At 40.9% G+C, this 14,684-nt stretch overlaps 1 protein-coding gene across 1 annotated transcript; it reads left to right on the top strand.

Annotated features, from left to right (window-relative positions):
- The first annotated feature begins 5,461 nt into the window (after positions 1-5,461).
- Positions 5,462-13,640, top strand: SMIM10L3 (small integral membrane protein 10 like 3). Its single transcript, XM_071444073.1, has 2 exons — positions 5,462-5,732; positions 7,228-13,640. Exons 1-2 carry the CDS (start codon positions 5,547-5,549, stop codon positions 7,246-7,248), a joined length of 207 nt encoding a protein of 68 aa, XP_071300174.1. The 5' UTR covers positions 5,462-5,546; the 3' UTR covers positions 7,249-13,640.
- The last annotated feature ends 1,044 nt before the right edge of the window (positions 13,641-14,684 follow it).

The following is a 14,684-nucleotide window of genomic DNA, read 5'->3' as shown; positions in this document are numbered from 1 at the left end:
CAGCATTTACAACATAATTACAAAATAGCAACAAAGACAAGGATGAAGGCTGTAACAGACAAAACACTTCAGCACTAATTGTTTTATGATCCTGTCATGAGACAAGCATTATCTTCTTACGTATGTTCTTCTCAGTGCTCATCCACCCTATTGTTTTGGGATCAATTGTTTTGCACTGTCAAAAAATATTTAAGTTAAAACACAAGGCATAGTTTAAATAGGTTTTAAATTGACAATTTTATACTGAATTTGGTATATAATTGACAACATTAGAAAATACCTACAGAAATACTTACTGTTAGTCATTAAAAATAATATTACAGTTTGGGTAGATGATGATAATGGCAATATATTTAGACAATTTTCCTCCACACATTTGTAAGTATTTATTTCCTCAAATGTTATAGAAAATGCCATTTTGAATTTTTAAAAATTTTGCATTTGAAATCGTAGCTGATATCTCTCTTCCATTAGCTTTATTTGTCCTGGCAGACAATTGTGTGTATGCTCCTTAAAATACATGATGTGATAATTATTCTATTGTGAAACATTACTATATTCCAGCTACATTCTATTTCATTCTTGCATCTTTTTTGGTTCACCTAGTATGCAGTGTGTTTGTTTTTAAAGAGAAAAAGATAACTTACATCATGCTACAAATACTCAACACTTTGCAGGTATGGATCTTCCCCTGAGAGTGAGAAGAAAGAACAACATGGAAACTTACAGGATGAAACATAGGGCAAAGGAGTGAAGTTAATAACAGACAACTTATTAGAAGAATTCTCAGTTGGATAGATATGACTGCAGTGCTGAGTTGTACACAGAATAGTTACAAATGCACCTCACAGAGGAGTAGGATGGAAGAAAATAATGAATGGCAGTGACAATAACCCATTATAAATCTTTCCATACCTCTGATAAAATCATGAATCATGCAGCTGAGGCTTAGATCAGTCTCAATATTATTCCACACTCTATCATCTTGTCTTCTCTCACCATTACAATTCCTGTTGAAAGCCTTTTTCTTAGACAACAAGAAGAAATCATTATTTAAGATTGTTTGGGATAGTGCCTGAATGTGTGCATTGTGTGTGTGCTGGCACTGAGGGAGGATTATTCTCCCTTGTGGATGGGGAGTGGCAGGGTAATCACCCTGATGCAATACCAGAAAGTTCTACTCACCATGACACAGACTATCAACGTTACAGAGACAGTAATTATTGGCACTTTTGTAGTATCTTTCATCCCCAATTATTACTGTGCTCTGTGGCTGACAGCTCATGAATGAAGGCACAGGGAAATAGAGAAGAGCCAGTGTACACTTTGTCCAGGGAAACAAGCAGAACACCTGGCAGTGATTCAGTGTCTCCCTTCCTCACAGTGACACCTCCAGCTGGCAGGGGTTCTGTTCAGCTGCTGCAGGACACAGCATGTACAACTCTGAGGTCAAAAGTAACCTTCTGTTCTTAACAATAATGGAAAAACTGGTTCAGGGTGAAAAGCTGCAACTGGAATTCACCTGGAAACTGGGGCTTGGACTAAAGTGCAAAAGCCAATTCTATGTGAGGCAGAGGTGTAAAGGGTCAGAGGGTGGAATAAAGTTTTCAGCATATTGCACTCTTCTTTCTTTAGATAATTTCTATTAAAACCACAAGCTAAACCCCCCAAACCTCACACAAAACAGAGAGACCTTACTGGAGAAAATGGGGTTTCCAGATGCTTTTTCATCTTAAAATAGCTGACATAATTGTCTGTAAGAGTTGTAATTAAGGCTTGACCCTAATTTGAGTTGGTGGCAAAAGTCAGGTATTTAATGAGGCAGTATTAGGTACAGAGTACCTGGCAGAAAGAAGTCAATGTTAGACAGCAGTGAGGATTCAAAATTCCTTCCTGGACTCAGGTTCCACCTGTGGTGCTATCCACCTTTCTGGCCTGTCACTCTCTGAGCCCCTCTGCCCTCTGGTTTTAAATCCAGACAGTAGTACTCATTCCAGCTATTTGGACAGTAGCTATTACCTAAAGCTTCTCACCTAACAGTTGCCTGAGATGACAAGTTTTTTGCTTAATGATGTTTGAATTCTTTAGTTGATATCTCTTTGTCAAGGTAATGGAGCACATATTTTTAATTGAGGAAAGTGGCACTATTGCTGTGGAGGAAATTCAGAGAACTTGGGGAAGTACCATGACAGAAAATTAATGTTAGAAAATATTCTAATCCAGAAGTAATGGATAGATATTCCAGGCAAACAGTTTTGGCATGATTAGCTTCCTGAGTGTTGAAAAAACCCTGTACTTGCATGTGATATGTACACTGTTCAAATATAGCAGTCAGTCTGCTCTAGAGGAACCAAAGCCAGCAATAAAAAAGGAACCACAAGTTTTAAATGTCAGCATTTGCTGCATCAGAGAGAACAGATTAAAGGAGCATAAAAATCAAATGTTAGGATGTAAATCTTTACATTATTAATAAAGCATTGTAAAATAAATGCATTCCATTCATGTGATTCTAGCATAGATGATTTCTCTGGTATCTGAATAAAACAGAAACAAGTCCTGTATTTTCTTTAGGTAGTTCTGATCAATCTCTCTTCTGTCAGGAATTTCAGTTACAAAAACCACATAAGGCTCTGCATTCACTGATGTCTGCCCCCAGGTTTAGCAGGCAGTAACAGACAGTGCTTCAACTGTTGTGGGAGGCCATGGGACTACACACAGTAATCCCAGTATATGGCTGGGAGCTTTTGGAATAGAGGCATCATTATATATTTATAAACAACCACCTGACACTTCTCTCTGTGTTTTTCTCTTCAGTTTTTTATCCCCTTTAACTCCCTCAGCAGAAATATGGGAATAAGCCTTTTATAGGCATCACATCATGCCCTGAGGTGAGGCATTGCAGAAACACACAGACATGGAAGCTGCAAGGGCCTCTCAACTTCCATCTTGATATCAAACATTTCACAGAAATGAGCCTTAAAATAGCAAGAAAAGGGTATCAAGGTTTAACCATGACACAAGCCCACTTGGTATCACTAGTTTTGCTGCCTTCCATTGTCCAGTCATTTCTCACATGAATAAAGCCAAAAGCTACAAGCTGTGATGTGGCCCCTGATTTCCTTAGAAAGATTTCATGTTTGTTTTGCTCCAGACTTGCAGACAAGCTTATGGACTTCAGCAGAGCTAGGACCTAAAAAAGGACCAAACCTTCTGTGCTTGGTTTGTCTGAGAACAGATGGAATGGGAAGAAGCCTACTTCCTCCTGTCATGCTGCACAGCTGTGACTCACATCCCAACTGAACAGCTTCTCTTGGAGTGGAGAGCAAGACAAAAACCAGACAAAAAAAACCCATAGCACATTATGTCAAAGCCAGAAATTAAAATCAGGGTTCATCATACAGCACGGTCAACACTTGAAACAGAAATGCACATTTATTACAGAAACAAGACAATTATTAAAAAGTGATTATATATTCTGGGATCTATTACTCACTGGGACCATTTGTGGAAATTTTGAAGAACTTTTAAGAGTAATAGATATAATAAATAAATACAAAATAGCTTTTTTTGGCATAAATAGAATATACAAATTGTATGAAAACCTACAGTCTTTTTTCCCCCCACAAGATAAAGATGTTCTCTATGCAACAGAAAAACACAAGTCAGGGCTGAGAAGCAAAAGTGAGATGATGGCATTAAAGTGATGGAAAATGATCTCTACAGGCATCAGCTGCAAATTGCATGTCAATAGTTTTGGTTTCTGCATACTAAAGTAATCAGTGTTTTAGCTAAATTGAAAATGATTTTACCACCGTGACAGAGCTGAAACCAAAAGAGGAAGTGTGGGATGCCTTTGAGGTTTAGTTCACTATCAAAATAATTAGCTAATTTCCAAATCTTCATGTGACAAAATCTGGTAAATCTCTTCAATTGGTATTCAATTGCATTATCTGCTAATTTCTTTGTTGGAAAGCTAAAGAGTGTTTTATCAATCTCACTATTTAATGAAATAATTAGATCCAAATAAATACTGATGCTAACTTGTTATTATGACCTAATTTATTAATTATATTGCCTATTTTAGGGTAGAAAGATTAATTTACTCTTAATCAAGATTTTAAAATTGATACTGTGTCACTTATGTTGCAATGTGCAACATGAGCCAGAACTAATGAGACTGGCAGACATCTACTGGTAAATATAAAGTTAATCTGCTTCCTGATTTAACCTTTGTGTATCCTACATGGTTTTCCAATTAGTAATGGAAAGCTGCTGAATGTCCTGCTCTGGAATGATTCTTTCTCTATACATTAGCTTGATTCTGTGTCAATAAAATAGTATTGTATAAGAAGTTTAGGTCAATGTATTGATTTTTCTGTTTCATTTCAGTTATTGAAAATTGATTGAATGGAAACTGTAAAGAGCAGTTCTAGGGCAAAAAAAAGGGGGCCATGTCCAAAAATTATATTGGTCAACTATTCATCTGTTGGGACATTTTTGCCTACTTGAAAGTGTCGTTATGGTAATTTATCTCAAAGATCTTCGTTGGGAAATGTTTGCAAAATGTTTTTAAAATCTTGTGTGAAACCCAGCCCTGAACAGCGTATTTTTAATTCATTATGTAACTCAAATATTGGCTTGAAAGGCAAAGCAAGCATTTCCTTGTGACAGCAGCTGGCTCACTGAATTTATCACATGGCTGTGTAAACAACAAAATAACAAAAACATGCACCCAAACCCAGAAACCATCACTGACATTTCACACTGAAAGAGAGTGGGTTTAGATGTTCGGGGAAAATTCCCCCATGTGAGGGAGGTGAGGCCCTGGCACAGATTGTTGTGGAGAAGCCCGGCAGTGTCCAAGGCCAGGCTGGATGGGGACTGAACCACCTGGGACAGTGGAAGGTGTTCCTGGGTGGAACTGGGTGGCCCGAAAGTCCTTCCAACCCAAATCCTTCCATGATTCCACAACATCCATCAGTGCAGGCGCCACTGAGCAGGCCCGAGAGCACACCTGGCTCAGGCCCGCACAAAATGGGTTTAGTGACGGTAACCCAGGGGAGGTTAAGGTTGGGTATCAGCAGCAGAACATTCCCCAAGAGGGCGGCGGGGCTGGAACGGCTCCCCAGGGAAGCGGCCACAGCACCAAACCTGACAGGAGTTCAGGAAGTGTCCGGACAACGCTCTCAGGCCCATAGCGGGACTCCTGGGGAGTGCTCTGTGCAGGGCCAGCAGCGGGACTCGATGATCGCTGTGCTGACCCCGCGAGCTCCCCGTGCATTCCCATTCCCGGCACCGGCACCGGGGCCCGGTCCGAGGGGCGGTGTGTGAGGGCGGGGCAGCTCCCGCTCCAACGGCCCCGCCCCGCCCGCCTCCCGCGCATGCGCATCCAGCAGAGCCGCGCGCTGCGGCAGCCCGGCCCGGCCCGGCCGGCGCACGCGCGGTGCTGACGCGCGGCCGCGCGCCCCGCCCGGCGGGCACGCGCAGCGCGGGGAGGCGGCGGCGGCGCCCGGGCGCGGCGCGGCCGCGGGAGCGGGGGCGGGTTTATGGCGGCGGCTCTGTCCGCACTCGCTGCCAGGCTCTCCCAGTCGGCCGCGGCCAGGTCCTACGGCGTGTTCTGCAAGGGGCTCACCAGGACCCTCCTCATCTTCTTCGACTTGGCCTGGAAGCTCCGCATCAACTTCCCCTACCTCTACATCGTCGCCTCCATGATGCTCAACGTGCGGCTGCAGGTGGGCGGGGGCGGCGGGGCCGGGCCGGGCTCGTGTCCCGGTGTCACCGGCCGGGCCCGGGGGCGGTTCGCAGCCGCTCTCCCGATAACGGCGGAGCGCCCCCAGGGAGTGCCGGTCCGTGCGGCGGGGCGGGGGCTGTGCCTGCCCCGTGTCACCGGGCAGTGCCGCTTGGCTTTGCGCGGATGCAGCCCCGCAGCCTTGTCCTTGCCGGTGGCCGGGGGCGAGTGCCCCGCTGTGCTGCTCGCTCTGCGCGTCAGCAGCAAACGCCCCGCTTCCCTGTGCCTTTTCCTAAGCCATAGCTGACTTAAATACTGGGAATAAATCGTGAATGTGTGCACTTTGATAGCACGGTCCTGACACCTTGTAAGGAGCAAACAGTTTCCTTCATCGGTTGATTGGGTTTTTTTTGAAATCAAGAATAGTTGCAGTACGGAAAATGCAGACAGTTTTAAAAACCGGTGTTATTGCATGAAAAAGATGCTTCAGATTGAATTTGTATCTCTCTTGTTTTGAGCCTGTTTCTACAAAACGTGGAACTCTAACACAGCTTTGACCTGTTGTAGGGTTGGAGTTTCATTGTTTTTGTGAAATAAAAGATTTACTTTTAACTTAACTGGCAGCAGGAACAGGCTGTGCACTGTTGCTACAAGCATCTGTTCTAGCCAAGGATCAGACACTCTTTCTCCTCGTAAACATAGCTGTAATGAAAGTTTTGACATCTGGCCAGTGGCCAAGGGCTGCAAAACAAGTCTGGTTAGAGTTTGTTACTTGTAAAAGGTAATTTGAAATGGGAAGAGGTCAAAATGTGGCATCTCTTATTTTTGTTGTTGCAATTTGCCCTAAAATTCTGAAGCTTGAAAATGCTTGAAAATGAGCCAGATGGCCAGGAGTTGTACACGTAGCTTGGTAACCCTGGTAGCTGAAAAAGCCTTGCCTTTGCTCGTTATCAGTGTTGGTACAGAATGGCTCTCCTGGAACAGCACCAGCTTTCCTTTGTGCTACAGCTGATCCCCGCTAACTGCTGGGCCAGCCAGTCTGACCAGTTCCCTCCGGGAAGCTTTTATTGATTTCCAGCGTTGTGTGTCTGATTTCAGCTTGCACTTCTGTTTACAGGAGGATTACTTTAATATTAACCTTCCATGTTAAGCCAGTAATCAGCCCCAGCCTGTCCATTGGTGAAGGGAAATGCTGCTGTTACACAGCGAATCTCTCTGGCTTCTCCTTTGCTGACTCACTTTCATGCCTGTCACCGAAAGAGAGCTCGTAGCAGATTAAACTGAAACTATAGAAGGGCAGCTGGTGTTTGGGCATACTTCCTACCCCTCTGGATGTGCTCAGGCAGCCTGTAGGGGGACTTATCTGTTGGGACAACTGTTACTTTCTGTAGCTGGGTTATTCTTTATGTGAAAGAGTGTTAATTATTTTTGGTTCAGTACACTGGGAACCAGGAAACTGGGTTATCAGTGTAATAACTTCCTGCATTCTTTCTCTTTAGGTCCATATTGAGATCCATTGACTTGTGACTTGGTGTGCTGCTTCTGCTGTATGCTGCAACCAGACTCAGTCACTCTTCTTCAAATCCAGCCTGTTGTGAAGCATCAAAGCTGTGCTCGTGTGCTCTAGGACTATGAAGAAAGAAGATTTTACCCAGAAACGAGTATGTGACAATGGCCCAGATCACCACAAGCCAGCAGCTCACCTGACACACGTGCATTCCATGTTGGACAGTTCTCAAAATCATAGTAGCAGTTTACAAGAATTACATAACACCAGGAATTTTTCTCTCTTTAATACTATACCTCCGTCTTCTGTTGGCAAGGAAATGCCTCTGAGCTTCAGTGAATCAGCAGGAACAAACTCAAGTGCAGCTGCTCCTTGGAAGGATTCATTTCATCTGCATTTTTCTTCTGGGAAAGACAATCTCAATAGGGTTTCTCACTGCATTGGTGGTATTTCAGTAACAGGCTGGCTGGAAGAAGCTTGTAGCATCTCTGGAGACTTCAGCTCAGGCTGCCCAGGAGACAACTTTGTATGTTTTGCACAATTCTGGCTGGGAAATTTGCAGTATAATAAAAACCTGTGGTTTCTGGAATTAGAAATGAGCAGTAGCAAAGAGAATGAATTGCAGTTTGTATTTTTTAAAGCATTGGAGCTTGGTGGACTTCCTGATTCCTGTTCTAATCCAGTTGCCTCTCTGAACAACTCTGCTATGGGATTCTCAAACAACCAGAAACCATGTTTTTTCCTTTGTTGCTTAAACCTTGTATCTTCAGAGCAAACACTTGGATATGAGCAAATGCTTATGAATATACAATATGTGACTAATAATTTTCACATCATACAGCTAGTAATCTCTGTGCTAGCTTTTGCACTAGCAGGTCTCTGGTATGCAGTAGTGAAGGTAAAAAAGTACTGAGATTTTAATAACGACTATTTTTAATATTACAAGAAAATAAGAGACAAGGTTACAGTTCAGGTTTTAGTGAGAATTAGCTGAAGTAAAAACTATAGTTGTATAATTGCTAGTTAAACTGGCTGATGGAAGACTTTTTTTATGGTAAGGAATAGCTGCATCTGAGTGTAAAGAACTTCATAATTTTCAGACTCTGGGACTTCTGCAGGTCTGCTGATAACACTAAACTAGAACCCAATTTGATTAGCACAGATCCTTTGTTTTCTATAGAGTTTGTATTAGTGGAGTGTTCTGGCTACTACTATTTATACTCATGTCCAATGAAATTTGTTTCTTGTAGAATTGAATTCCTGCTCTGAATCCAACAGCAACTGATGCATCAGTCCTTAAAACACTTTGAACTGGAAAGCTGTTGGGAGGCTGGTCTTCAATACAGCATAATTGTCAGCAGTGTTCTTTCCAAGGATGGTACTGCTCTAATTTAACAATACCTTGTGAGCTTTATTGTGCTACAATAGACACTGTAAACAACTTTCCAAACAATTCTTGTTCCTTGAAAGAATGATTGTTATTGCTGAAGTACAGTGACAGCTTCTGGGCCTGCTGACTTTGGCTTTGGGACAGGTTTGTGATAATGAGGTTTGCCAAAGAACAGGGCAGGAATACTGGAATCCATAGAGCTGCTGGTGAATAGAATTTTAAGGAATAGGCTCCTGGTGGCACTTAAGTGGAGAAACTCATCCTGCAGTAGGCCAAACTTTGAACTTGATGTCCAAAATCCTCAGCAGGGGCATTGCTGTAGATCAGCTTAATGTGCTCTAAAGGCTCACATCAAGAGGGAGGTATTGGTGTGAGGGTTAGGATGCATTTTCAGCTTCCCCTTGGCTCTGACTTAAAAGTGAGGACTTAATGTGGAGTAAAGTGGTTCACACACTAGGTATCCTTTTCACTAGCTGGTCTTGCTTCATCTTGCAAAGAGACGAAGTGATGTTGTACTTAGTTTGAACTGAACTTAGCTGGAAAGCTAGTACTTTCCACTGTGGTGGTTATTGAACTGTTAGCACACATGTGTAGAGAAGTCCTTGATTATGAAGATAAGATGCTGATTATCAGTCTTAGGGAGAGAAGTGCTGAAATTTTTAAATCTTATTTGAGTGCTGAAGATAAGATATATTACTTTTTATGTTAAGTGATACATTGTGTTTTCATGATCCCCATTGGCTGATTGTTTCTTTTGGATACTAAAAGAGATGAAAAGCCACTTACTTTTAATTTAGAAAATAACTTTTCCCTGGTGTGCTTTTAAATGATTGCTTAACTTGCAGACTTTTGACCATGCAATCACCTGTCACTGAAAGTCCCAAAATAATACTGGATTATGTATCATGGGTAATTACTCTGACAGCAGCAGTTCCCTCTCAGTCAAGCCATCCACTCTCATCTCCACTGCTGTAATCAGCCTTGCAGTGAGCAGCATTAACACAGGTTAACACGTGGTGTTGCAGAGGTTCAAGATTCCTGAAGTGATGTGGATCTGATTCTGATCTGACATCCCAGAACACCAGAAACATTCATTCCTCCAAATGTCTGTGGCTTGGAGTCACGGTGTTAAGCTGCTGTCTGCCTGTATCTTGACCCAAAAAACACTTGGCAGAGCTGAGGGTAGAGGAATGAAGGCTGGGAGGGGTTGGAGCCTGTTTAAGCTGGCTTGATTGCTAAAGACAATGTTGTGCAACTCCACATTAATCTCAGTGCAGCTCCACAGGTACAGCCATACTCTCCTGTATGGTGAACCTTACGTTCAGATGTGCACAAACACAGTCCTGCACCCAAAATTCGAGTGCTTGGACTTCCTGTACAAAGGATCCATTGGCACAGCTGTACCTGCAGTTGTCACTTGAGACCTTGTTTGTACAGCTGCCTGCTTTGGCCTGGAACATTCTCTGCTGTGTGTCATTTGGGAGCTGCTGTGTGTTTTGGGAACCACAGTTCTACACAAGAACTTGGAGGTGAGATTGTCAGGTTAATAAGCAAGAGGAGTAGCTAAAGGCATAAAACCACAGTTTTTAATGCACCTTTTTCTCATGGTGATTTCAAAGGGAAGGAAATGAAACATGAGAGACACCACCAATAAACTAGAATTTAAATGTGTGTACAGCAGAGTGCCAAGGGTTTTCTCCTTATCGATGACGAGCCTATGGAGGAGGAGATCTTGGAATATTGAATTGTGTTACATATCACAGTCCAGCTAATACAGTCCTGTTTTAAGCAAAGTCTTGTTTGAATGTGTGGCCTTTCATTACTTATTACAGGATCACTTTAAATACAATACAGCTAAGTGAAATGATGGATATTTGTTGTGTATTATATGTATATTGATCATAAGATACAAAGAATACTTAAATAAGTGGATTTAATCCATTTTAAGATAGTTTATGTACCTTGCCTTGAATTTTATTGCTTAAAACCTAAAAGGTAATTTTAACTTGAACATTCCTTCTGAAATTCAAATAAAGCATAGTTTGGTATGTTAAAATCTCATGTAATAGACTGCACTTTAAGCCTGGGGAGGCCATGGAGTGAAAGCGCTGTTCTTGCACTAACAGAACTGCCTGCCCTGACTGAGGCAATGTTTCAATGGCTTTTCCTGTCTGGAGGGAGAATAAGGAACCTGAAGGATGGCATCCATCCTTTGAAACTATAGATAAATCTAGCACTATGTGGTTTAGGCCACTGTTCTCTTCCTACAGATGTTTTGATAGTAACTCATCTCAAAAGATGGAAGGTGTCTTGGCCAAGAACCAGTTTGTGTGGAGTTTCATGGCTTCACTATGTCCAATGTGGAAAACTTTCCTGAGTTAATGTGCTGTTAGGACTGTCTCAGATGATTATTACAGTACAGAAAAATGATATTCTTAGTAGGGGTAAGGGACCTTTATACTCAACCAAGAGTTGCCTTCATATTTCTGTATTTTTGTCTCTCATCCTTCTCTAGGAAGAGGTTATTTCTAAGCAAAATGTCAGGGTTCTACTAAATAACTTGTGCTATCTGAAATTTCATTGATTAGTGTCCAGATCCTTCCTGCACTACATAGCAAAGTTTTATTTCTGCCATTAGAAAAGAAATAAGAAAATACTCAATATTAAGAGAATTTCCTACTAGTTACACTTGAGTGAAAATTTACTATGTGGTGTTCTGCTATGAAACGAAAATATACTTTTAAATGTGTGCACAGAGCTCTGCATGTAGATAAAAAGTGTTTTACCACAGTATGATGTTGGGATGCTTATGCAAATGCTTATTTACTTTCTGACATTGCAGTGCAAAATGCAGTAGAGATGGTGGTGTTTCTTCTCCATGTGGTTTTTAGCCAGTGCAATCTCAGCTACTGTGTCTGCATCATCCTGACCAGGGGACAGTTCTAGCTGTAGACATTTTTTAGCCTTTTGCTTTTTCAGTGTTGGGTTTGGTTTTGCTGTTGTTTGAGGTGTGGTGGTTTGTTGTTTGTTTGTGGTTTATTTCTCTCTTTTTTTTTTAAGTTATTATTAGGACTGTAATGACAGCACTTTCTTAAACTTTGCCAAAGTTTGCTTCCTTTCTCCTTCTCACCACCTTTGCCCCTTACAGGTATACACATTTAATTTTTGGAAGAAGCAAGCCTGTATGTACTCTCCTAATATAAAATCTCATTGTCAGGTTGCCCCTTTTGTTTTTATGGCCTGGTCATGCACATATTTCTCTCCCTATAATTTCTCAGCATAAGCATATGCTGATATTTTGTTCCACCTCAGAAACATTGTCCTGCAATTAATTATGCACAACAAATTGACAGAAACCATGTAGAGATGTAAGAGTCCATAGTCTCTCATCAGGGTGTATGACAGGTGGTATAACTGACAGAGCAGTATGTAGTCAATGTGACATTTTTCTGCTTTTTTTCTCTTCAAAACAGCTGCTTCAATTAAAAGCCAGTATTTAATTCAAGTATGTGGTACCTCTGACAGCTGAGAATTGCAGCTAGAATCTGGGGCTTATAAAATACATTAAGATTAGAACCTAGTGTAACTTTTCAAAAAATTGAAGAGTACATTAAAGAGTACATGAATATTTTGAAACCTTTTTCCCCCCCTAAGAGTGCACAGAATAAAATGTGTTCTGCCACTTGTTTCTGTTACAACCAGTAACTGGGAGTGGGGGGAGAACCCTTTTTTAGACTGCAGAGCCTCTAATCCTCAAGGAAGAGCTGCACTTGCTAGAACTTTAAAGTAAACCAAATGTTGCCTATAAAAGTACTGATATTTATGATCAACTGCCATACTTAAATTATCATAGATATCAATCTCCTGACAGTTGAAAACAAGAATAATAAATTCAGAAGTGCTAGAATAATGCTGTCCTTTACCAGCCTGCACTGGTAAGAGCAAATCCTATTGTACTTTGAAATTAATCCTCTACTGCATCCCAAAATCTCAGTTATCTTAGTATTTTTGGAAGTAGTGATACAAGATTCAGACTAAGATGGTTATTTCATGGTTAATGATGAAATCAATTAAAAGCTAAAACATTTTACAAAATGACCAGAGGGACTTCCACAAAGAAAATCTGCCTTGAAAAGGTCTATTTTATTTGGGTGATCTTTATATATGTATAGTCTGTTTTGCAAATTCCTTCCTTCTTCATGGAAGGTCGCTATAAACCTGACAGCAAAAGTGGTCAAACCCCAAACTTGCAAAAGTATCAGTGTTTCATTTTCTGTTTGTAGTCAGTTTTAGCTATTATCAAACATAATACCTAAATGTAATCTAAGCTTTTGTTCTTAAAAGTAGGGAAATCAAACATTCAGTGCCTGATTCATCACTTGAAGTTGAGTGAAACCATTTCTTGAAAATGGGCTCTGCTACCTGATGGTGACTAATTTTCAATGCTGATACTCAATACTTCCTGTAAACTGTGATGTCATCCCTGCAGAACAATTTTAGTCTATGGCCTTGGTCTTTGGCCCTATTTTTTTTATTATTATTTTTTTATTGCAATGTGGGAGGTGGAGAAGGCTGGCACAAACCATTTATTTTTTTGTTCCAGAGAAAGATGTTTACAACTTTGTATGTATTTTAAAATTGTATTGTGACACTTTTAACTTGGGAGAGAAGTTTCCACAGTAGACTTGAAACCTGAAGAGAGACTTTGGAATATCGGGAGTGCTCCCCAAGCTGCCAGAAGCTGTTGAGGGTGAAGCTGCTCACTCACACCACAGGAGGGAGTTACACATCAGCCTTTGGAGTCTTTTCAGTTATGGCATTGTTAGTACATCTTGGTACAGTGCATTTCAGTTTGCCTTGTCTTATGGATTGTCACTGCAAATAGGTTAATGTATAAAATCAATACACAGCAGTAATGTATTGTAACTGTTTACATTTGAACTCAGAGTACCAATGGATGGGTTTTGTCAAGCTATTTAAAAACAGAAATAAAAATCTTTTTTTTTTTAAGACAAGAGGTAGTTTTGGTGCTTCTCATTCCAATTTTCCACTGAATAAATTGTACTTGAAGAGACTGTGTTTCTGACAAAGTGAAGTCAGACTGGGAGTGGCTTTTCCAGAGGTACAGTTTGAGAGATGTGTGTTTACAGAAACCAAACAAATTTAAAACCTCTGTGAGGATAAAAGGGCTCAATGTGAATTCAAGGCTAGTTTAATGATGTTAGCCACCAGTATTTATTAATGGGCATTCTTTTTACACACTTTATTTTAGTGAGAAGCCTTAACAAGCCGGCTGCTTTCAATGCAATTCACAGAAATTTTCTAAATAACTGGCTCCAATCTTACAGCATAGGTTCATTTTAAAGGGGAAAGCAAACCATGGTAAATGCATGTAATGGCCATAGCAACTCTCTTGCATCATCCAGGATAAACATTGCTGGGTGTTTCTCTGCACAGTTAAAATCACCATGATATTAACAGATAGGCCAGAGCTTTTGTTTCTGTTGAATGAAATATTCCCATTAAGGGAGTAGAATAAAGATGTATCCTCTGCTAAACGTTGAACATTAAAAACCATTTAAATAAGAGACACTCACCCTTCAGAGATCTCTCTTCTGAAAGCTGTGATCGGGTGACCTTTTGATTCTGGACTCAAAAAACTCAGTTTTTGTTTGATCTGGGGGTCCCTTGCTGCCACAGGTGATAGTTTTGAGGAAGAATGTTATTGTTATGAGCTGTGTTCTGAAAAGAACTGGTATTGGCAGCCCTGAAGAACAGGCTGATACTCTGAGTACAAAATTAATGTGTACTTTTTTCTTCATGGTGAATGCTGAGATCATACTGCCCCTCAAAACAAGCATTTAAACAGAAAAAAAGGAAAGAGGAAAAAACTGAATATAATAAATATCATAAAATTCTATAAAGTTTTGGCATGTGGTTAGACCTCCATGGCTAAGAAAGTGCTCCCTTCACATCACTGCAGGCTCCTCATGGCTTTTGGAATTTGTATGGTAGATCCTGAAATAGGAAATTGTAACCTTTGCCCGGGATATTCCAGC

Source organism: Agelaius tricolor, unplaced genomic scaffold, assembly GCF_023055355.1.
Source record: "Agelaius tricolor isolate 1412-34295 unplaced genomic scaffold, bAgeTri1.0.p SCAF_19, whole genome shotgun sequence".
In the NCBI taxonomy this organism is placed as follows: Eukaryota; Metazoa; Chordata; class Aves; order Passeriformes; family Icteridae; genus Agelaius; species Agelaius tricolor.
Note: the sequence above shows the minus strand (reverse complement) of the source record. Positions and strands in the feature narration are given on the sequence as shown.

Coding starts and splice junctions, on each gene's coding strand:
- SMIM10L3 (XM_071444073.1), top strand. CDS start 5,547: ATGGCGGCGGCTCTGTCCGCACTCGCTGCCAGGCTCTCCCAGTCGGCC. Junction 5,733..7,227: donor TGCTCAACGTGCGGCTGCAG/GTGGGCGGGGGC, acceptor CTTTCTCTTTAG/GTCCATATTGAGATCCATTG.